This window comes from Cupressus sempervirens, chromosome 10 (genome assembly GCF_028749045.1).
Source record: "Cupressus sempervirens isolate cs-2001-9-10 chromosome 10, ASM2874904v1, whole genome shotgun sequence".
In the NCBI taxonomy this organism is placed as follows: Eukaryota; Viridiplantae; Streptophyta; class Pinopsida; order Cupressales; family Cupressaceae; genus Cupressus; species Cupressus sempervirens.
The window spans coordinates 353,476,150-353,500,678 of NC_143127.1; the positions used below are offsets into that span (position 1 = coordinate 353,476,150).

General features: G+C 38.4%; 1 protein-coding gene across 2 annotated transcripts in view; it reads left to right on the forward strand.

Moving 5' to 3' along the window:
* Positions 1 to 24,529, forward strand: part of LOC149534044 (Formyl transferase) — a 147,152-nt gene that overhangs the window by 108,555 nt on the left and 14,068 nt on the right. For both annotated transcript variants that reach the window (XM_089805687.1, XM_089805686.1), the window contains exon 5: positions 6,295 to 6,421. In XM_089805687.1, coding sequence (XP_089661813.1) covers positions 6,295 to 6,421 — 127 coding nt within the window. The remainder of the gene's footprint in view (positions 1 to 6,294; positions 6,422 to 24,529) is intronic.

The window sequence follows — 24,529 nt, forward strand, 5'->3', positions numbered from 1 at the left end:
GCATTTCTAAGGTGCCCATTATAGTGGTATCAAAGCCCATTCCATCTTCAGCAGTGGTTCAATCTTCAATTTGCTTCTTGCTCATGTTATGTGGATTGAAATCTATGCAAAGACATTAGTTGGTTCAGTTATTGGGCATTTCCAGAGCTGCCCATTATAGTTTACCAAAATTTATAACTTCTTTTCTTTGATTTTTTCCAAATTGTAATATGGCTCCACTATTCTGATGTAGCTGAAGGTATAAGAATTTCCTGATCTTGATTTTCTCTACACTTCTCTGCTTCTGTAAATTCTTGATTCCTTTTTGTTGCTTTATCATATTCTGATTGTGTCCTGCTATTATTGTCATTTGGCCCTTTTGGCCTTTCTCTTGTTTCCTAATTCTGATTTTGTCCTTTTGTATTAATCTCCTTATTCTACTTTGGTGTATCCTGTTTTCCTGCTGTAAGATTTATTTTACCACTTTTACTTTGTTGTTGATTGTTTTCATCTTCATTCCTTTCATCTAATAAACTTCCTCCTACTTCTTTAACTACTGATTTTTTAATCTTCCTTTCTATAAGATCATGTGATTCTTTTCTCTCATGTTCCTTATGTTTTTTGTTCTCCTAAAAGTATTTGGTCTTCAATGTCATTTTGTAACAGTTGGATGTCATGTGTCAATTTATTCAGATTCTGCCTGCTGGTATCAATATCTTGTAGGGCATCCTTCTCTCTTTGACATACTTGACATTCTTTGAATTTTAGGAGTTTAAGCTGATTTTCCTGATTTTCCTTAGTTCCACTTTCTATTGCTTCCATCGTCTTCATTTTCCCCAGTTCTTCCTTTCGCATTGCTGATTTTTCTACCTTTGTTTTTATTTTATGTTCTTTTATCCTCCCTTATGTTATTGCTTCTTTCTTATCCCTTTTGCTTTTGCTTAGTGATTGAGTATCTCCCTTGTTTCTTGTTTTTTTTTTGCTCTTTTCCTTCATATGCTAATGTTTCTTAGTACCTATTTGTGCATTTAGTTTCCATTTTGAGATTTGGTCTAACAATGCCTTATATTTCTCCTTCAAAATTTATAAAACTCAATCTATAGATTGATCTGTTTGTTATAATCTTCTTAGGTTTGAGCTCCTCTTGCCCTAACTAACAATCCTGCCATCTATTTTCACTGAATCTATTACTTATGATTAGAAATGACTTCTTGCTACTTCTAATTAACTATTAGGGTTTCTACTTTGGGGATTTATTAACTCTATCTCCATATTTGAAGTTGTCGTTGTTTTCAGACAATTTTCCATGTGGTGGTGTATAGGGTTTAGAGCATTTGGACAAGGAAGAAAGATTACCATTAGCTTTGATCTATTTTGGTTCTAAGGGTAGACTAGGTTTTCTAGGACCTAAAGGGATACTATTGGCTGCTGATATAATTTTAGGGTGAGGCTTATTGATATCTATTAATGTTCTATTTGCAGCATTTACCTGTTTGGATAAGGGCAAAGATTTAACCGATTCCTCATACTTTGCATAGTTTGTTTTGCTAAAATATTTTTTTCGATTTTGTAGCCGCAATTTTCCTATTCTTTTCTTTGGACTATTTTCTATCTTCATTCGTCGGTTGATTGCTCCTCTGGTTCTTCTTTTGTCAACTTGTTGACATTCGCTTCCATCTATTTTGTGGTTGCTGTTTAGTTCCTTCTGGGTTTTAAAATTTTCCTTATCCCTTGCTTCATGAAGCTGAACTAAGGTTGCAAATGTGTCTTTCCTGTCTGTAATGAGAGGTTTCTGTTTTCCATCCTGAACAGAGTCTAAGATATTGAAGTTATTCCTTGTGCTTAAGGGAAGATGCACCGCTTGATATTGAGCCCTATGTTTGAATGTTTGCTATTGTTTCTGAGATGGGCATGTATTATTTGTCTATTTATTGAATTTAGGGTTTTGAACCCCTACTTTTTTCGCTTTGATTGCCATTTTTAACTCTAAATTTTCAAGTCAATTATTTTTTTCCAAAAATAAAATATTTTTTTTCAAAAATAAATATTTTTTTGGGTAATAGGCCAAAGCCAATAATGTTCTTTAACCCTTGGTTGTAAGCACTACAGGCAAGAAGCCCCACTATTTCACCAAGGGTCAAAGTCAACAACTCTCAATTAAGAACCACAGTAGAGAGCAACACTGTGGAGACTTGAACCTTGGTTGTAGGCACTATAGGCAAGAAGCCCAACCATTTCACCAAAGGCACAAGGCTCAATTGATTATATTGTTAATATGCATTATTATTATTTTAAGCTAATATTACAACGATAATGGATTACTATTAATAAATGCATTTGTTACTATTTTAATTATATTTGATCTATAAATGTCAAGGTTGCACGGGTACGTGGGTACGGGAACGGGTATTGCATATTTTTCAAAATAGGGGACAGGGGTACGTGTGTATGCCTAATTTTTTCTATATAATTTATATTTTATAGAAAATATAAAAATCAAAATATATGTCATGAGTCATGACATTGAGCATTCAAAACAAGAAATTTGAAAATATGAGCCATAAGTCAAATTATATATATATATATATATGCTATTGCTGAATGTTTAATGTTTAAAGTATTTTTCATAATAGGGGATGGAGGTACTTGGGTATGTCAAACTTATTTAAAAATTATACTTTTATATTTATAAAAAATCTGAAATTATGAGTCATGACAATGGTTTTTCAAAACAAGAATAGTGATAGAGTTTGCAAATGTAATGTATTGTTTTCAGTTTCAGATTTGCTATATGTTTGAAATAATAATACATTATAAATGCTTAGATGCATAACAAAGAAGGCAGACTTTAAACATGAACAAGAAGATCCTAAATCATATGACAATGACATATTGCAAATGATAAACTTATGACTTGAACAGTGATAGACAATGACATATTGCAAATGATAAACTTATGACTTGAACAGTGATAAAGTTTAATGTTTATGAGTATCAAAGTTTCAAACTGATTTGGTATTGAATTAAGATTGATAAACAAAAAGCTAATACAAAAATAAAAAACCAAATAAAAAATCAGAATCTTAATCAAGGTCCTTAGCTATGATGCTGTCCATCGAGTACCCGGTACGTGGGATACGTGTACTCGGTACTTGGGTACGTAGGTACGAGTACCAGGGGTGTGGGTATGAGTACCCATGCAACCTTGATAAATGTATTTATTATTATGTTAGTAATATATTATATCATTAGATGAAGGATAAATCATTTTAGATTAAGGACATGTCATATTATCTATCGTTATTAGGGCTCATAACAAAAAATCCCCATCCCCGTATCGAAAACGTTTTGGGGACTTGGGGATGGCTAGGGGACGTCCCCACTCCATCCCTAATACTGAAAATTCTAAGGAAACGTCTCGGAAACTTGGGGACTTAGGAATTTTTTTGGGGGATGTTCCTAAATCCCGAGGATGGTTGGGGACGCCTTGGAAGTACCCAAGTGGGATGGGCATCCCCAATTTTATAGACAACACTAGCACTTATAAAATATTTTTTTCTTTTATAAAACATTTTCTTTTATCAGTTTTAAAGTGTACCCCTCCTTCCAAATTCACCCTAACATGCTTATTACTGTTTGGTAGTTAATTCTTGTTATTTGGGGTCCTTTGACTAGTATTTGACAACATTACATTAAGAATCATGGAATTAATATTGATGTTACAGTCACGCTACATGCTTAGAATTATATAGCAGACTGTTTGCAAGGTGTTGGGAAAGTCTGAAAAGTGCATAATAGACCTAGAACATGCATCCTTATGTCATTTTCTAGCAATACATTAGTGCTTGATTGGTTTTGGGTTGATCTGGGTCCTTTGTGGAGATATGGTAAATAGTGGAAGTTGCATCAAGACACCATTTTATTATAACAATTTTATATCATGATTAGAATTGTATAGAGGTCCTTTTTTTATTAGTTCAATCCACTTACAATGAATTGGAAGTGTAGTTTTAGAATTAAATGATAGTAGTGTGCTTGAATTCGTAAGGTGGGTTGTCCTTGTTGCTATTGAAAATGAATTCTAAATTATGTTCCTAGGTATATTTCAAAATTTTATGTTATTATTTTAATATCACATGCACATTGACAATAATTCCAAATTATGAATGTATTATAGCATATTGAGCATTGAATTTGTTTATTGAAGTGTTGTATGTTAAAGTTCTATGATGTTTAAGTGGCATGGTATATCCATGTCTTGATATGAATGAAATGTATATATGCAAATTTTCCTATATTTATATAGCCGTCCCTCCCATCCCCAAAATTGGCAAAATTGTTTGCTGTCCTTAAAACCTGTCCCGCTCTCCCCTGTCGTCCCCGTCCTGGAAACTCAAGGGAACATAGAAATATACTAAATGACTATATTATCATTATTGTAATGCTTAGAATAGTAAAGAAATAGGACATAAGGGTCCTAACATGTACCCATCCTTTTGAAGGCGTTACACTTTCATTTGTGCTTTTGTATCCATTGGGCCTATTGTTGTAATAGAAACATTGAACAATGCAATCAGAGATTTTTTCTTTTAATTGCTGCTATACTTGGATAATGGACATGTTACATTGTATATTAAATTTCAGACATTATATGAATGTGCGAACTTGAATTGTGATGTCAAGCTTTTTAAGTACTATAAAAATTCATAACTTCCCCTGCCAACCCAAAAAATTGCCCACTTGGACCACTGTCCTTAAACTGTGCTCCGTTGTCCCCATCTTAAAATAAAAGATTCTGAATTGTTGGTTTATATCTGAAATATAATAATACAAATTCAATTTATTTATGAACTGAGTGTAATTATGTTATCAAATAACCTAATAAGAAAACAAAAATTACTATTTTGTTATTAGACCAGCTTACTAGAGCCTAGAACCTTTGTAAGTCTATGTATGTGCAAGTTACTTTAGAAAATCTTAGAAATTTATGACATTGCATTATAGTTTATACATATGTAAATGACTTGGTAAGTGGTGCCAGCAGATAATGATAGGTTACTAGCCATTGTTATCTAGGATAATGCCTCGTGTATATATTCTATGCACTATTGCTTGTTTTCAAGAGCTTGGACATTGATGTCTTTGTATGGTCTTAAATGCCCAATTGTATGAGATAATGTATCGGTCATTGCTGTCAAAGTCTTATATAGTTAATTCAGTTAAAAACATATTAAAATATATATGTTTAAATTCAACATTATGGAATTTGATATATAATATAAAAATACATGCATATATATATATATATATGTATATATATATCATTGGTAAGTATATATAATTAAATTTGCATATTAAATATTATATTTGAATTGCATAACATATAGTCTGATTTGAACAACTAATTTAATCAAACGATGGTTGACCATAATGCATGGTCAACAGTGACTAATTGTGATTTAATAGAGTTTTAATTAGGCAGAGGTGGCGTGGAGAGTCCTGACCCTATGGGACGTCACTCCACGCTGGAGTCCTTGTCACCTTCATAAAGGAGATCGGCCTGTGTTTATATATTATAATCGAACACTTTAAATTTCTTCTTTCCTCCTGCAATAATGACAGAGTACAGTGAGACCAAAATACGTTGCAGACATAGTATATACAAGGCAGTACCTGGCTTAAAGGTTATTCCTGCTCTCATGTGATAAAGAAATTTGTGACTTGTTGTTGTGTTAAGAAGGCAGCTTCTTCAATTGTTATGATCACAGATTACAGTACAGAGAAACCAGAATAAACTTTATCAGAAGCTCTTATGCTATATTGTTTATGAGAAGAACAATATTATACTGAATATACATTTACATATATTCATCTGTAATTCAGTCTAAGGTGAATAAGAACCTCTGCATAAATTGTACAATACAGAGAATTAAATTGAATTTCAAAACAAATCTGATCTAGATATTTAAAAATTGCTAACAACTATGCCATTGTTATGAAATCATGTGAATCCTTTCTTGATATGAAATATGTATTGGTGGGAGATGGCATAACATACAGTCAAAGATAACGACAGAGATAGCAGTAGTTTTATTACCAGTGCCTCTCAAATGTTTAACTCTACTCCCATCTCTTTCTTTAATTTGGACACATCATCATGTAATGGATTTGATGTTTGACTTAGTAATACATGCAAAGAATTAGGATTTCTTAAATGACCTTTTTCATGCTCAATATTAATTTTAAGCCATATGCTTTCTTTCTACATCATTTTGTATGCTCGAAGTAATATTGTTAAAACTATGTTTTTTTCAGATTTTCAGGCCCTACAATCCACTTTGTTGATGAAAAGTATGATACCGGGAAAATCCTTGCTCAAAGAGTTGTTCCTGTTCTAGCAGATGATACAGCAGAAGATTTGGCTGCAAGAGTCTTGAAAGAGGTTAGAAGAATGCTTACTCCACAATTTTCTGTCAGTTCTTTGTTGAGAAACAATATAGCTATATCACAATAAAGAAGCATCTTCATTTACTCTTTCACTCTAATTCTGTACTCTTGGTTGATGAGTAGTTGGTTCAACAGTTTTCTAATAAATGCAAAAAGGTAGAATTAGATTCTTTTATATGTCAAAAATAATGATATCATTTTAAGATTGAGGTAAGGATACATAAATGATAATGGAATAACCAAATATATCAAAACTAAGTTAAAATGATCGATTCCTTTTCTTATCCGTGGGTATAAGGATAGGGGAAAAACATATTTTTCATGTAGTTGACAGAGCATGAATCCCAATGCATGAGGAAAGTAAATGCCCAGTATGAATGCCCATGTAGATACCACCATGCATAGGCATTCATCTTGTACTTGTCTTGAACAGTACAAATACTATGATCTGTCCTGTGACGAGCCTACTGAATTCAGTCCTAACCTTATCCACCTTCAATGGTTGCTAATAGCCATGCCACTCAATGCCTTTCTCACCTTCACAAATCACCTCAAAATGATTGTAAAATGAGTCGCAACAACCTGCTGTATTGTAAGAAATTTTAAGCTAAAAACAATTTAAATTTTGAATACATAAATATGTTATATAAATTAAATTTAAAATTAATATAGAAATTCCATAAATTCAACTTAAACAATTCAAAATTGGAGAAAGTCGTGAAGTTTCCTTGGAACATATGTGTTGGAAATGTAAGAGGAGTAATTGAGAGGGGAGGGGTGAATCAAGTACCGCAAAAATAAATCCAAGTCACTTAGATGTCAACACAAACCTGTGCTTAACAATCCAAATTCTTGCTCTGCTCGGTTAGAACTAGATATTTATTGTAACTTAGTTAACAAAGCAATTCTGATATATTAATGTGTATTAACCTTTAGTAACTTAGTTGCAAAACCATAAACCATAAAGCAAATAATGTGAACACATGAGACACCAAGATTTAATGTGGAAACCCAATTTGGGAAAACCACCAATGCAACTAGTTACAATTTTTCACTCTTCTGAAGTGAGCCCTGTTAGGAGCCAACCCTATTAAAGGTTACAAAACATGCGGTTAAGTGTGACCCTATTAGAGGATTTGAATCACCTTGTTAGGAGTGGCCTTGTTAGAGGTCTTTAAACACTTCAATCAAGAAATGTCACCTTGTTAGATGATTTACAAAATGACTGTTAAGAGATCTCTTCACTGCTACAATTGTTAGAGAGTAACAATGATTGACCTAATTGTTGAAGCAACTGACTTTGCAGGTTGCTTGACCTCTAGATTCTTCCTGATTAGATGTTTCATTGCAGCTTAACTTTCACATTTTCTGCTCTGCCTTGTCTTCACTGACATATCCATCTCTTTCATACTCAACTTGATACTCATCTTGTCCTCACAACTTGACCTTTCTTATATATCATAAGCTATCAAAAGTCGGCTTGAAAACCCTTTCAAAACATCAATAAACATTTATTTAGATCGGCTTGAATTAAGCAAATAATTAACAAAAGTAATCTGTTGTCAATCGGCTAACAATGGACTGAACACTCGGTTAATACTAAACTTCCTTTGATGACCGACCAAACTCGGTTAACACTAACCGCTTCGATGACCAACCAAACTCGGTTAACACTAACTGCTTAGATGACCGACCAAACTTGGTTAACACTATCTACTTTGCTGATCGACCAAACTCGGTTGAGATTGACTTCTGCTCGGTTGACATTGGAATCTTCTTTGGTGCCTAACTGAGCTCGACTTACACTAACTATGCTCAGTTAAGGCTTGACATTTGTGTAACATCAATGACAATATACAATTGAATAATTGATGCCAACAAACTCCCTCTTTGGCATTGATAGCAACACAACATGTCAACATAAACTGATGAAAGTATGAGCAATTATAATATCCTTAATTTGATTCTGATTCATCATCCATACTAGCTCCCTCTGAGATTGTGCTTGGAATTGTCTCTGCTGTTTTCCTATCATTTTCTCCCTCTTAGCTATAGACTCCATTATTAAGACTTTCCCTCAATCTTATCACTTTTCCATGTTGACACTAAAATCTCCCTCTTTGACATCAATTGGCAAATGATACATACATCTGAAATTACAATGTACCTTATGTATTGATTCATATGCAATATGCTCTGTATTAAACTGCATCAACTTGATTGATCTTCAGTAGAGCTTGGTTGATGCCTCACTAACTTATGCTTTAGTGAGCATCAGAGAGGGGAATAACCCCTAGTTTACCTCTCAAATACATGAATGCATCCTTAGGTAAAGCTTTGGTGAATATATTTGCTATCTACTCCTTGGTGTTCACATATTCCAATCTCATCTCTCTATCTTGAACCAATTCTCTTAGGAAATGATATTTGATTGCAATGTATTTTGTTTTAGAGTGCATCACTGGATATTTGGATAATATTGATTGCACTTGTGTTATCACAATAGATAACCACTGGTTCCTTGATTTCTTCCTTCATTCCTAACATCAATTGCTTGATCAACATTATGTTAGAACAATTTATTGCTGCAACTGCAACAACATGCTCTACTTTTGTTGTGGATTGAGAAATACAATTTTGCTTTTTACTTGTCCAAGACACTAGCCTCTTTCCAAGAAAGAATGCTCCTCTACTAGTACTTATTCTATCATCAATACTTTCTGCCCAATCTGCATCAGTAAAGGCTTTTAATTCAAAATTTTCTCCTTTCTTATACCATAACCCATAATCTTCAGTTCCTTTTAGATATCTCAAATTTTTTTTGACTACCATCATGTGATTTCTTTAGAATTAGCAAAAAATCTTGCAACTATACCAACTACCAATGCAATATCAGGTCTTGTGTGAACCACATACTGAAGTTTCTCAATCATTGATCTATAAGTAATTTGGTTCACCTCCTTTGAATCATCATCCTTTAAAAGCTTATGTCTAGTAGACATAGGTGTACCAACTGGTTTGAAATCTTTCATTCCAAATACTTTTAATGTTTCTTTGATGTACTTTGATTGAGTGATAAATATCCCATCTTTCATTTGATTAACTTGTAGACCCACAAAGAATTTTGATTTCTCCAAACGTAGAGATTTCAAATTCTTTCCTGATTTCTTCAAAGAATGATTTACCTAAGTTATCATGTCCTGTAAATAAGATATCATCTACAAATATTTTTGCAAGCAATATCCTCCCTTGAGGTCCTTCCTTGATATACAAATTGCTATTATCATTTGTCTTCTCAAAACCAATTTTTACTAGATATCCATGAAGTCTTTCATATCATGCTCTAGGAGCTTGCTTTAATCCATATAGGGCTTTATGAAGTTTACATACCATGTCTCTTTGGCTTGGATCTATGAAACCTTCAGCTTGATGAATGTAGACTTCTTCCTCTAAAACTCCATCCAAGAAAGCTGATTCGACATCCATCTAATATATTTTGAATCCCTTTTGTGTTGCATATGCTAGAAATGTTCTTACTCCTTCAAGTCTTGCAACATGGGCAAATGTTTCCTCATAATCAATGCCTTCTTCTTGAGCATAACCTTTGCAAACAAGTCTTGCCTTGTTTCTTGTCACTTCTCCTTTCTCATTCATTTTATTTTTGAATATCCCTTCATATCAATCACATTTTTATCCTTGGGTCTAGGAACAAGAGACCAGGTTTTATTCTTTTCTATTTGGTCAATCTCTTCATTCATTGTTTCTATCCAATTTCATCTTCTAAAGCATCTTTTACATATCTAAGTTCAACTTCACTAAGTAAACATGTACCTGTTGATGCAAGTTTTGTATCACTTACATAACATATTAGGATTTGAATATTCAATATGGGATATCAAACATGCAACTCCTCTCTTGAAAAGTTATTACTCATGAAGACATAAGCAATAGCTCCAATGTTCCTTACACCGTTGGATACTCGCTCAGTTTTATCGATGTGATTCGTTGGTAATCACGTAGGCGGCCTTACGCTATTCATTCAAGGATGACTTGAACTTTGGTGGAATGATGGAGATGATGATGGGTTTGTGAAATATGCGAGTGGCAGATAATGTTGATGGTAGTGATGGTGATGGAAGTGTCTGCCAATGGTGATGTTGATGGTAAAGTGATGGTTGTGGAAGGTGAATGGATGAGTTCTATCACTTAACTTACTTCTCTAAGCTTCGACTACCCAACTACTCACTATTCTACTCTTACTTATGAATGGAAGGTTAGCAAATGGACGGGAATCAAATCTAATGAGAGTTGACAAGCGGCCTCACTTCCACAGGTGCAATGATTCAAAGGAATAATAAACTAGCTTACCACACAAAGCTTCCCTACTAGCTGCTAGGATGCTATGCTAGTGGTCTAGCATTGATCCCTATCAAACATTTACCAATGTTACCATACAACTATCCATCTACTTCACTCCTACTTGAACAACTTCAACAACTTGAGATGAAATCTAACTAAGTGGAAGTAGAAAAAACATGCAATAAAACCCAATGTTCTTGATCAACATGCCAATCGCAACAATGAAAAAGAGAGCATTTTGGTATTATCTTCGCAACAATTTCTCCGACCACTTTACAAATGAGAGCAAATGGCCTTTTATAGGGGCCAGAAATACAATAGACGGTGGAGATTAAAACAAGATCAACGATCCAGATTGGATTCTTAAAACCCTAATTAGGGTTGCCACCCCATCGGCCAATGAGACATTGCCACCTCATCAATGGACCAATGAAAAAAGTGCAAAAGGTGGCAACCAATGAGAAGGCACCAAAATGGTGGCCAATCAGAAATAGACACGTGTCCTATTCTAGAAGAAAGGGAAATTGCCACTTGGGCTTACATCAAATGATCTTCTAATATAAATCTTCCCTTTTCTTTCATCTTCTTAGCTAAGGCAATGAACTTAGCTAGCCTTTCGTTAACTTCTTCCATAGGAGGACAAGGTGTGACATTTTCAAAACTCAAAAATTTTGGGCGATGGTGTGAAAACTTCACAACAGTACCTTTTAGTTTGTTCCTTGTCAATATGCATTTTGTCTCTCCTCCAATTATTTGATTAGATACATGATGCCTTTTGACATGTTTGGCAAGCCTTGGATCTTTCCTTCTTTGCTCAGAACTAGATTCACTTGGTTCTTCAAGATCCTCCTCCTTTTGCTCGGGTTCCTCTGGTTGATTTGGCTGTAGCTTGGGTAGTACTACCTGTGACTTGGGTCGCACTGTCTGGGGCTACAACTCGGGTTGAACTAACTGTGACTTGGGCTGAACTGCCAGTGATTTGCTAGATGTACTTGGTTGCTGATTGGCTTTAACCTTCCTAGGTAAGGTTTCAGGTTCTTCATAGTATATGAGCCTTTTGTAATCTTGGGTTGTTTGTTGCTCTATTCACTTCTTTCAGAAAACACGTCAATTTTCACATGTGCACTTTCTATGACTTTGTGAGTAGAAAGATTTAGACATTTGTATGCCTTTTTTTTATTGGAGTTGTTTACCGTACTGGTAAAGAAATCAACGCATACAAACAATGGAACAGAATAGCAGAATTATATTCGCATATGCCAGATATTACATTATGTTTCATAAGATGAATGATAGGAGATGATTTACAATGATCCCAGATGGGATATAAATACTATCCGCCGAACCTTCCCGAAGGAGTTTGTCGGCCACAACCATTATGTCCGCTACAAACTATTTACCTGTCGGCTACAAAATACAAAACATTGCTGATACTCATTCCGTTGGTTACAGAAACACCGCCGAGACCATCCAGTCGGCTGACACCATCCCCCCAAAAAGAAAAGTCGTCTCCTGACGACTAAAATTAGGAGACAACTTACAGACAACAAAAGAAATACTAGAGTGAAGGGGGCGTCCCAGAAGAGTGCTGCTGGCGACGTAACTCATACACCTGCTCTGTCTTGATGCGGAGATCTATTTGAATTTGAGAATTAACCTCGACAACTTCCTTTAGAAGAAGCGCAACATCCATAGCCTGCCTCCTGGCTAACTGCAACTTGTGCTCAGCCGCATCCTTATCCCATACAGCTGCTGCCATATCTCGGATAGCTATGTCTTTATCCTGCACAACGGCTGCCATATCCCTCAATAGTGCTGCCCGCTCTGTTGCCCATGTTGCTTGCTAGTCGGCCAAGTCCGCGACCAACTTTTCTCTAGCCTCTCTGTCAACTGCCAATGATCTCTCGGCTGCAACCCTGTCCTCCTCCGCACGGCGATGAGCATAATAAACATCCTTGTACAATCCCACAATCTCAAGTGCTAGCTTCATCAGTGGAGTGTCACTGGGTCCCAACTCCGGCTTAGTAGCCCAATCTGCCAACATCTCAGCTGTCTCAACTGCTGGCCAACCTTTATCCACAAAACAAGTCTGAAATCGTCGAGAACAAACCCCACGAATGTATGCGTAGATCAAATGCCACTCCCTCCACCGAGTCATAGCCTGGATTGCCACATCATGCCCTTTCTTCAATGCAGACTTCATAGCTCGGAGGTAGTCTCTACACCTCTCCTCGTCCGACCCATAATCCTCCTTGACAAAGCCCTCCAATGACCATTCCAGATCACTATTCACCTCCTCGTCAGCGAAAACCATACCCACATCCGGTGTCGCCTCCTTTGTCGTTGGCGCAACCACGGCCTGTGGCATTCTCTCCTTCTGAGGTTGAGGCTTTGATATTGTAGGTGATGCTCCTGTACGCATGGGAGACTAAATTGATGGACCCTGTCGAAACTACTGCCTCAAAAGCATACTTGCTCTATCCATCACCTCCGGTCGCTCTGCCTGCGTAGGCTGCATGGTCTCCTCCTGCTGCTATACTAGCTCGGCTGGCTCAGCCCCTGCTAAGAGGGATGACGCAATAGTCACGATTGCATCGCAGTCAATCACATCCAGACTAACCGGAGGCTCAGTCTCTGGCGTTGGCAACTGTGCTCTCTGTGTAGCGTCATCTACTTGTGAAACTTGCTTCGCTGATACAACTGGAATCACCTCCGCTATAGCCGTCGGCTCTATATTGATCTGCAGGACAACATCTGTCAGCATCTGTGGTAGAACTTCTGTCGTTGTTTGTGGGACCATCTCCGTCAATGCCCGTGGGACATCTGTCGTTGCTGGTGGAGTCATGACGACAGGAGCATGGCACTGGTGAAACGGCGGAATGACTACCGCAGAGGTAGTCAAGTGCGCCGAAGTTGATAGCTGAGGAGAGGTAAAAAATGTGGGCTGACTATCTCCGCTGCCAATCTCTATTGAAGTACTATCCTCTTCATACCCCGCTCCGTTGCTTTCCAAAGTTTCCTCCCGTCCGCTGTCAGTGTCCCTATGTGCTGCTTGCAAATCCAAAAACACTTTTTTTTGTCCCACGGCTGTTCCGCTTGTGTCTAGATGCCTCCAATAAAATACCGGAGGCTCTCCTTGTGCCAACTTCCCCTGAGGTGGCGCTTCAAAATCATCCATGGGTATCTGATTAACCACTGCCTCCAAGAACAAGCCAATCGCATGATATGGCATAAAGAATGTGCGATGCCGAAGTGTCATGAATTCCTCCATCTTGTCGGCAAGGACCGAAGCCCAATCGTACACCGTACCTTGCATGATACCATTCATGAATACAATTTGCGGCAATGCTATATCTGAAGCTCGAGTGGCACCTGTCAACTTGCTCTTGATGACGTCCATGATGCACTGCCAGTGACCTTCCTAAATGAAATCTCTGCGGAGCCCTCTGCATTGCGACCCCTTAACCACCACTGAATCCATCTCCTTGGGTGAAAGGTCGCGGCCCACTAGCTGTATCCAATGTTCCTTCCTTTCCTGAGAGAGCTTGCGGTTCTTAATTTCTACCTTCTTACCACCGGGACCAGGGATGCCAAAAACTCTAGTGAAATCCCTTGGTTTAAAGGAAATCGTCATCTGATGCTTTTTGTACGTAAATGTACTTGTTCTGCTGTGCCGGCTATATGTCTTGATCATAGTGCACAAAACTGAGTCGAATAACCGAATGGAGAAGATTGGAAGTTGGATGGCCCAATGCACCTGTGCCCGTATCAAAATTTGCTTAATCTGGTCTGCGTCTAGGGTCTTCTGCCACCACCTTCGGCATTCGCTGCCATTAAGGCCCTCGAACTGAACGGTGAGATAAGTGAGTTCCTCCCTGACCTTCTGTTTCTTGCTACTGGACCCCGAGGGCCCTGCAACTCGGATCCCTGATGCCAAAACCCTTGCATTCTTTTCCATATTTGTTGCCAACTGATTCTTCCACTGCTTTCGTTTGCCAGCTAATTCCATGCAAGAACGGCTTCTTTGTCCTTATGGAAGTTTCCTCTGTCCGTTACAGAAAGTCTCATCTCGTGGAAGAGACAAAAGAACATGTGAACACTTTTCCTGTGGGAAATCAAAGGGCGGAAGAAATCTTAACCACTCTGATTTTATTCGGGAACAACCGCAAAAAGGAAAAATTGCCAGTGGAAAGGTCAGAAGAATGTCTCCTCCAAACCCATCCTCTTCAATGTCGAGCACTGGAAATTTGTTTTAATAAGGCTGGGCCCAGACTTGCACCATTTATCGACCTTCCTCCCATTCGAGACCATGGTTAACAATACATCCGCAGGGACACATATTTAAGTTTCAGTCACATCTGACCTGCCACTGTCGTTCTTAGCCGGCTCTCATGTCTAGCCTTTTGCTATCCGAATTCGTTTTGTTAAGCTCGTAGCAAATGCAAAACGCGGAGGGGTGTGAATAGGCGTAGAAGAAATGGTAATACTGTGGAAGTTCACTGCTCGTGGATTAATAAGTTCGCAAGCCGGAACGCTGAGAGCCCGCGCGAGCAGAGTGAGGACCAAAAGCAAAGTACGCAAGTTTTTTTTTTTTAATCCAAAACGCCACCGAAAATAAAGCCCGGAGAAGAAAAGAAGATTCGTGGAAAGGGAAGACCCCGCGGGAAGTTAAGCGCCCGTCGAGAATTGGAAGAAGCTCCGCGGAAGATAGGAAGAACCGAGGGACAGTTCCGCAGGAAGGGAAGACTCCGTGGGAGAATAAGACCCCGCGGGGAAAAGCCTTCCGCGGCCTTGTTTTTTTTAATTTGTTTTTTGTTTTAAATTTTTATAGTTTTTATAATTTTTTTTTTCAAATTAAATTACAAAGGTGCCTCCAGTTGGCGTTGTCGCCTCACAGTCTTTTAATGACGACGACGGAGGATTCATGTGAGCACTGGGCGACGACGATACCCTTCTTGCATGGTATATTTTCAATTTAGATCCGTTAATTGACTGAGGCACCTCCTGTCCGTCCAATGTCGATAGTTTGATTGCTCCATTGTCGCCCACCTCCCAGATTTGGTATGGTCCAACCCACCGCACCTTGAATTTTTCCGGCTTGATTTCATTGCGACCATCATACTTCAATACTAACTGTCCGGGCTGGAATCTGCTACGTTTCAGATGCCAGACCTGGCGTCTTTTCTGTGCCACTTCCGTCGCCCACTGTGCTAGCAATCGCTTCTCCTCCAGCTTATTCAGATTGTTTAACCGCTCTTGTAAGCTTTTGTCATTATCCAGCTTGTTTTCCAATGCTATTCGCAGACTTGGGATCATGAATTCTGCTAGGACTACTGCTTCTTGTCCAAACATTAACTGGAATGGTGTGTGCCCTGTCGTCACCTTGTACGCCATGTGGTAAGCCCACAGGGCAGCGGATAAGTTTTCCTCCCAATCAACACCTTCAACTGCGCAGGATTTGTAGATGGATACTAGGATTTTATTGGTGGCCTCCACCTGTCCGTTTGCTCTTGGATAGTACGGAGTCGACAATGAATGATAAATCTTTAACTGAGTGGTGAGCAGTCGAATAACATGATTAACAAAATGACCTCCCCTATCACTTGTTAATTGTAACGGGATTCCATACCTGGTAATGATCTGTTCATAAATAAATTTCGCAGTGCTGATGGCCGAGTTATTTGGTAACGCATGTGCCTCCACCCACTTGGTTAGGTACTTCTTTGCAACAATGATGTACCGGCACCGTTGAGTCTTGCTCACCCTCAGTGGTCCAATGAAATCTAATCCCCATCTCTCAAAAAGTTCTTGCGCGTGTGAGGGGTGAAGTGGCATGAAATCTCTCTTCAGCGACTTCCCGGTCCATTGGCAAGTGTCACATCCAATGACCCATTCCCGTGCGTCATTGTACACTGTCGGCCACCAGAGACCTACGAGCAATATCTTCCGTGCAATGGTGTCGAGCCCCATGTGTCCTCCCGTGGGACCCTCGTGCTTTTTTTAACACCTGCAGTATCTCCTCTTCCAGCACACACCGCCGAAGAATATGATCCGACCCCATTTTGTAGAGCAATCCATTGATCAATTGAAACGTGTGACTCCTGATTATCAACTTGCGCCTATCATTTGGTGACATCCCAGTGGGAAACTGTCCTGTTGACAGGTACTCGCCAATACTCCTGTACCATTCCGGTAGTACCCCAATCTGAAACAATTGCGCGTCAGGGAAGTCGTCATTCACAACCTCCGTTGGTTCCCCTGTTTTGATCCGCGACAGGTGGTCAGCACTGACATGTTTCTTTCCTAGTCGGACAATGATTTTGAAAGTGAATTCCTGCAACAGGAGTAGCCATCTACTGATCCTCCCTCGGATGACAGGTTTATTAATCATGTACAACAGGGCCTGGTGATCAACATAGAACACAAACGGTGTAGCAAGCAAATAATGACGGAATTTTTGCACAGCATAGACCATTCCCAATGCTTCTCTTTCAGTCATGCTGTAGTTCTACTCGGCCTTTGATAACAACCGGCTCGCAAAGTATATTGGGTGATCCAGTCCGTGATTACCAGTCTGTGCCAGGGTTGTGCCGATCACATAGTTGGAGGTGTCCATATGAACATGAAACTCTTTATTCTAGTCCGGATATGCCAGGATGGGTGCCATAGCCAGTCATACTTTTAGCCCTTCAAATGCCTCACCCTGCTCTTTATCCCATCTAAATGATTCTTCGTTGCAGGTTAACTTATCTAACGGTTGTGACACCTTGGCAAAATTTTTAATAAATCTCCTGTAATAACCTATATGCCCGAGAAAAGATTTTACCTCCGTCACATTAGTAGATGGCTGCATTTCAAGAATGACTCTCACCTTGTCGGGATCCGTCTTTAATCTTTCCTTACAGACAATGTGTCCGAGCAGTCTTCGGTGTGGAACCATGAATCTGCACTTCTTGGGATTCAATGCTAGCTGGGCTCTGCGACATCTCTCCATACATTCACCAAGTGCTGTCAGGTGTCCGTCCTCCGTGCTAAATATTGACCAATTATCCAGGAAGGCTTTGAAGTTGCCCACGGACATCCTATCGAAGATGTGTAGTATAATCCGTTGGAATGTGGCCGGCGCATTACACAACCCAAATGGCATCCGGTTGTACGCGTAGACCCCATCTGTTGACTTTTCCTTCCGTTGACTTGATTCTCTTGCAATATTTGAAAGAGCAGATCGAAGTTGAGGCATGGTGAGAAGCAAATCATTTACCTTTACTCGCACCTCCGTTTGCAAAATTTGCCGTACTATGTTTTGTTCTGTGAAATTCCTCGCTGAAGTGCTGGCGGTGTCCGGAGGTGTTGCTGCTTGGGATACTTTTCCAACGTCCGCCCGTGCTTCCGCAAATTTCCTCTTTTCTTCGGCAGGGTCCGGATATTCTTTTGCTTGTTGCCGCGTAATTGCCAGAACCTCTTCCTCATCCGCCCCGACAGTGATCAAGTTCACTCCGAATTTTGGACACTTTGAGTCGTCATAATCGCCGAGTCCGCACCATCGGCACAATAGTTGAGGTATATTCACTGTTAGACACTCCCGCGCAAAATGCCCCCACAAGTTACATGTGCGACACTGAATAATTGGCCGTCCATTTGCATCATACTGGATCCGGCTTCTGCTCGTATTGGTATTGTTATTGTTCTGTCCACGCCGATTATTCTTGTATCCTCCGGATGTAGCATCGGCGGTATTCGTGTTTCCGCTACTATCCGACGAGGAAGCCTCCTGCGTAAGTACCTGTGAGGATCCTCTGGTCTTCATGTTAAAGGGACACTCCTTTGTCGAATGGCCCATGATCTGACAAATGTCACAGAATTGGTTCTTTGGACACGATCCTTTAGTATGACCGTCGGTCTTACACTCTATGCACCACAACTCACTGCCTTTTGGCTCTTTCTGCATGTTTTTAAATTCCTTCATCATGCGGATCATATCCTTCTGTAGGGCGCAGACCTTCTTGCTACTGCCTTCATCGTCACTGCTATCTTTGCCGGAAGGCTCGTCGTCATCAGAATCAGAGGAACTAGTCTTCTTCTTCTTTGTCTTGTGCTCACTTTCGAGATTCAATGCTCTGTTATAGGCTTCCATGGATGACGACGGCGGCACAATTTTCATTTTCTTCCGTAGGTTAGGGTGTAGACCTTCCACAAACCACCTTTTCTAAAGTCCATCTGCCGGCTTATTCTCCATTTTGTTTATCAGATCTTTTAATTTCTTAGCGTAAACATAGACAATTTCGTTCTTTCCTTGCTTGGTATTGAAGATCTTTGCTACAATTTCATTATCGTCCCGCAACAGTTGAAATTCGGCCAGCAACTCTTTTTTAATGTTATTCCAACTATCCAGCATCTACGGATTTGTACTAGTAAACCAGTCAATTGCCACGCCCCGTAGGGTTGCCGAAAATTGTCTCATCCAGTCGTCTTCATCAGTTATCCCATTTGCCCTCCAAATCGTTTCACATGTTTTACAGTGCCGGATGGGATCGGCCGTACCATCGCCATCAAACTTTGTTGGCAATTTCTCTTTTGGTAACGCCATCACGATTGGTGTCTGTAAACAAGCGTTGCTCGGTCCTGCAACACTGGCGGACTGCACTCCCACACTGGCGGACTGGTGTCCCACACTGACGGACTCAACCGCTGCGAACCTTGGTGAAGAAGGGTTTTCTGAAGTCGTCCCCTCCGGAAGTATATCTTGGACGAAGAGTTCACTCCACGCTCTTGCTCCGTCGGCACTCCGAGCCGATACTCTTCCGTCTAGATTCTCTTCCCTCGGCGAACAGAAATTCAAAAAGTCCTCCTGTGCTTCTTCCACCAATTCCACCCATTGTCGAGTCTTCTCCAACAATGCCTCCTCACTCTTGTTTTCGTCAGCAATCCTCTGGAATCTCCGTCGGCGGTCTGCCTACTGTGCCAGAATTAAATGTTCTTGTGTAGTACGGATTCCATCTTTGCCCTTGGCCTTATTCCGATCCTTGTTAAGCTGATTTGGCATTAATCTTCATTCCTCCCACCTTCCAGGTTCATAAGGCAACGACGCCAAATGTTTACCGTACTAGTAAAGAAATCAATGCATACAGACAATGGAACAGAATAGCAAAATTATGTTCGCATATGCCAGACATTACATTATGTTTCATAAGATGAATGATAGAAGATGATTTACAATGATCCCAGACGGGATATAAATACTATCCGCCGAACCTTCCCGAAGGAGTCTGTCGGCCACAACCATTATGTCCACTACAAACTATTTACCCATCGGCTACAAAATACAAAACACGGACGACAGTCATTCCGTCGGCTACAAAAACACCGCCGGGACCATCCAGTCGGCTGATAGGAGTACCCTAGGAATATTCCTTCATCACTCTCTGAATCAAGCTTTCCTTTTCTTACATCTTTTAAGATATAACATTTGCTTATAAATACTCTAAGATAATAAACATTAGGCTTATATCCATACCATAATTCATAAGGTATTTTGTTTGTATCTTTCTTTAATTGAACTCGGTTCATTGTGTGAACTGCTGTGCTGATTGCTTCTCTCCAGTACTTTGGTTCAACATTCTTTTCTAGATAATAATGTTCTTGCACATTCCATGATGGATCTATTCCTTCCCTCTGCTATTCCATTCTGTATTGGAGTTCTAGGTATTGATACATGTCTTTTGATTCCTCTTTCATTGCAGAACTCGTTGAATTCATTTGAGATGAATTCTCCTCCTCTGTTTGAGCTCAAGCATTTCAGATTTTTCCCTGTTTCTTTCTCAACTCTAGCCAAATACCATTTGAACTTTTGAAAAGCATCAGACTTATCTTTTAAAAACATTACAGTCATCATTCTAGAGTAATCATCAACAAATAAAATGAAATATACATCTCCACAGTAGCTTTCTACGTCAATTGGCCCACAAAGATCTATGTGAACTAGTTCCAAAACTTCTTCAGAGTTATAGGACTTACTTTTGAAACTACTACTCATTTTGCAAATTTGACATTGTTTGCACATTCTCATCTCAGGTTTCTTTAGATAAGGTCTTTGTGACATTATTTGCTGGTTTGGAACTTCATGTTATTTCCTAATATTGTTCTTACATTTCATTTGTGTAAATTGTAAAGTGAATAGCAAAATCCAGAGGCAATTTTCCGTTATTGTTCTTATCATATAATATCAACAAACTTCTTAGTTGGCCTCTTTTGTCTCTTATTTTACTATCTCCCAAGGAGTACAAAAGAGTGTCACTAAGAAATTTATCCCATCAGAAATTAGGGATGCAAGAGCTAGGCAGTCATCAATTATCCTTTTGTTGAGCTTTCTTTGTCCTTGGAGATGGCAGGAAGCCAAATGGAGGCCCTGATAAGATCAAACTTCGTGCATTTCACTTTTATGGAAGTTAAGACCCTCATGAAATGATCAATTCATTTCTCAATGATACTTTCTTCATAAGATGGCAATAATAAAGTATTAAAGAACTAAGTCTTAATGCATGAACTGTTCATTGTCAAACCCCCTTTATCATGGCTTTTATCTAAGCAACCAAGCTTTCTTTTCAATCAGTAAATAATAATTCCTGTAACATGCTAAATTTTCAAAAACTAATCAATTCTTAATGAAAGATAACAGATCTAATTCTTAACCGAATGGAAAAAGATTACAGTTGAACAACTACTAAACTACTTCACATGAAAAGGAAAATATGGACTAATTACCCTATTTATTTGCATATAAATGGGAAATAACAAATGTCTAGTTCACATGACATTCAATTATTAACTACCATTTCCATCATAAAAATACTTAAAGGTAAACAACATTTTATACATGGAATATAAATGAAACTTAAAAAGTATTACCAGAGTAGAAGCAGTAGTTGAATTAGAGTTGTGCAAGTCTTGGCATCTAGAAGAGTGGAGAAGCATTGGCATGGGCTTAACATCCCAAACGCGGACCCTTAGCATCCCCTCACAATCTCCATTGAGAAAGGCCCTCCCTACCATGGGAAAATTGGCTTGGGACACCCTTATCCAACCACTGAACATCCTGGTGTTGTGTCAACTAGTCAATTGTCGAGACTATTGACACATTCCAATTAGCCTATCTTGCAATTACTAGCACTCTAACTAGTGATCATGGTAGCAAACACAATTTACTACCTTGGCCAAGGATTTTGGATGGGCAACTCATGTGCTCGATCACTCACCATTCGACTTGACAGCAAGAAAATATAAATAGATTACCATGAGCTTTCGTTCTTAAGTTCTGATTTTAAAGTATTATTATTGATTTGTTTGCTCCCCTTCTACTGCAAGGTTTTCCACACTTTACTCCTTAAGCTCGACCATGATGGTCCTTAATACTTGGAGGAATTCTCGTGGTTTCATGATCTCTTATTTCTTTTCCATATATCATGCCTTTATCGGCCTATGGCATCATAAGATAGTAGACTCTTAATTGTGTTCTAATATTGCAAAGAAAGTATACCATCTCAAAGACATATCGGCTATGCCCCTATATGAAACACTTATTCAAATCTTTTATTAACACAGTATGGTAATATCCGGAATGCATAAATTGATCGACATAAGATTAATTTAGTTCAATGAATCATGTGCAACCCCGAATCTTGCAACAAGCATTGAAGTATTAAATAGGACTGATAATCATGACGTAACTCATTTAAATGACAAGGTATTGAAGTAATAATTGAGGACAGATAATCATGACATATCACATATGAATGGCACAATGAATACAAGGAAACAAATGTATGACCTGGTTCCTGGTATTGGTCTGAAGTATTTGGTGAAAGCAGAACAACCCGACACTAATACTTTGATTGGGTCAATGAATAATACATATCGTGAACTTACGAGCTTTGGCTTTAGCAATGGCTTTAATTGCACCACCTCAATGTGATACGCATCAATATTATGGTGTAGATAATTCTCAATGCTCAAGATGTTGCAAAAGAATGGAGAGAGAACAATTGATATCGTCTTAAAAAGAGTCTGACCTGCAAGGATCATAAAACACATTAAAAATTTGTATCGGCCAAGATGGTAAGGCCTTCCGCATGGTTCAGTTAGAATCAAGATGGACGTGGTGCAAATATTGCAAGATTGCCTTATTCTATTGAAAATTAAAAAATGAATAAATATATAAACTATTAGCCTGATGCCATGAGGTGGTGATAATAAGGTTGATCGAGAAAAATAATAATTAAGGACCATGCCCACACCAAAGAAAAGATTATAAAAGCATGGTGCAAAAAGATATATCTAAGCATATCTTGGTATGAAAATATCACCTACCATATATTCATGCTTGCCTGAGTCCTATGATATGTAGGTATATATATTTGCATACATACATATATATGTGTACGCTAATGGTTATTTTGCACACACGTACACACACACACACACACACATATATATATATCTATGTGTGTGTGTATATACATATGTATGTATATATTTCATACCCACTCAAGTATGAGTATAGACAAGATATTTTTATATCAAGGTATGTAGGCTTGCACAGAGCGAAGAAATGATGAAGGTGTTATTCTTACTTAAGTTACTTTTAGTGCTTCTTTTTATAATTATTTAACCAATTAGCTTATGGTAATCCCTGTACTTCCTTGATTGTCAAGCCGTTCGAATCCTTGGTCTAGGCGGTTAAGTTCATACCTGTTTTGACAGTGAATTTGGGTGCCCCCTTCATATATTTCATTTTGAATAATATCAATCAATCTTTTAATATAGATTCTCCATGTGCATTCAATGTTGACAATGGCACATTCAATTCATCATATTACTTAGCCAAAAACTTCGATGTGTCATTTCCAAATTAACAAACCATTTCTAGAAGTCTTTGGATTCATTCAAATTCATTGCTACATTGTAATAGGTTTGGCCATTACAGTGAATTATTCAATCTTGTATTTGTGTAGAGTTTTCTTAGAGCCCATTTTAGATATCGTGGAGTCATTGTTTGTTTTGGGAACATTTTGTGACTAAGTGGAGAATGCACTTCACGTGCTATAACATCCAAGAGTTGACCTTTGCCATTGGGGTTTTCTTAGCACATGTCCGCTTCATTTGATTAGACATTCCATGATAGATATTACTTTGCGCTTGAGTGTGAACGTGGGGCATTGCCAGAGTCTTTACTTTATATCACATATCATACGTATTACTCATAAATACCGACTTACATGTTTCTTTCGATCTATTACTTATGCCACTGTATGTAAATTTGTTCCTCTCGTTATTCTCAATGGGGTTGATTACTTGTAATCTTTAGAGAGTGTTGATTGTAATATTTATCGGACTACATATTTTATTGGTGACCGATTTCCTTGTAAAAACCCTTGGTTTTTCCTCTACAAATCTTAGATAGCCAATGAACTAATTCCACTGTTTTATTTTATTAAAACTATATCTCTTTGAATTCTTCAGATTGCATACTAACACAATGACCATAAAAGAAACTCTAGATTTATTTAAGTTTATTGAAGTGGAAAGACAAGTTTTTATGAGCAAACTTATTATCAAATTACAATACTTTACAAGAACCTGTCTGCTGAATATGTTTGCAATTGCCTCCAATTAGCAAGGATGTCTAGAATGCATTCACATGGCTTCAATATTTGGCGGCTGCCACTTGCAACCAGACTTCACGTCCAAT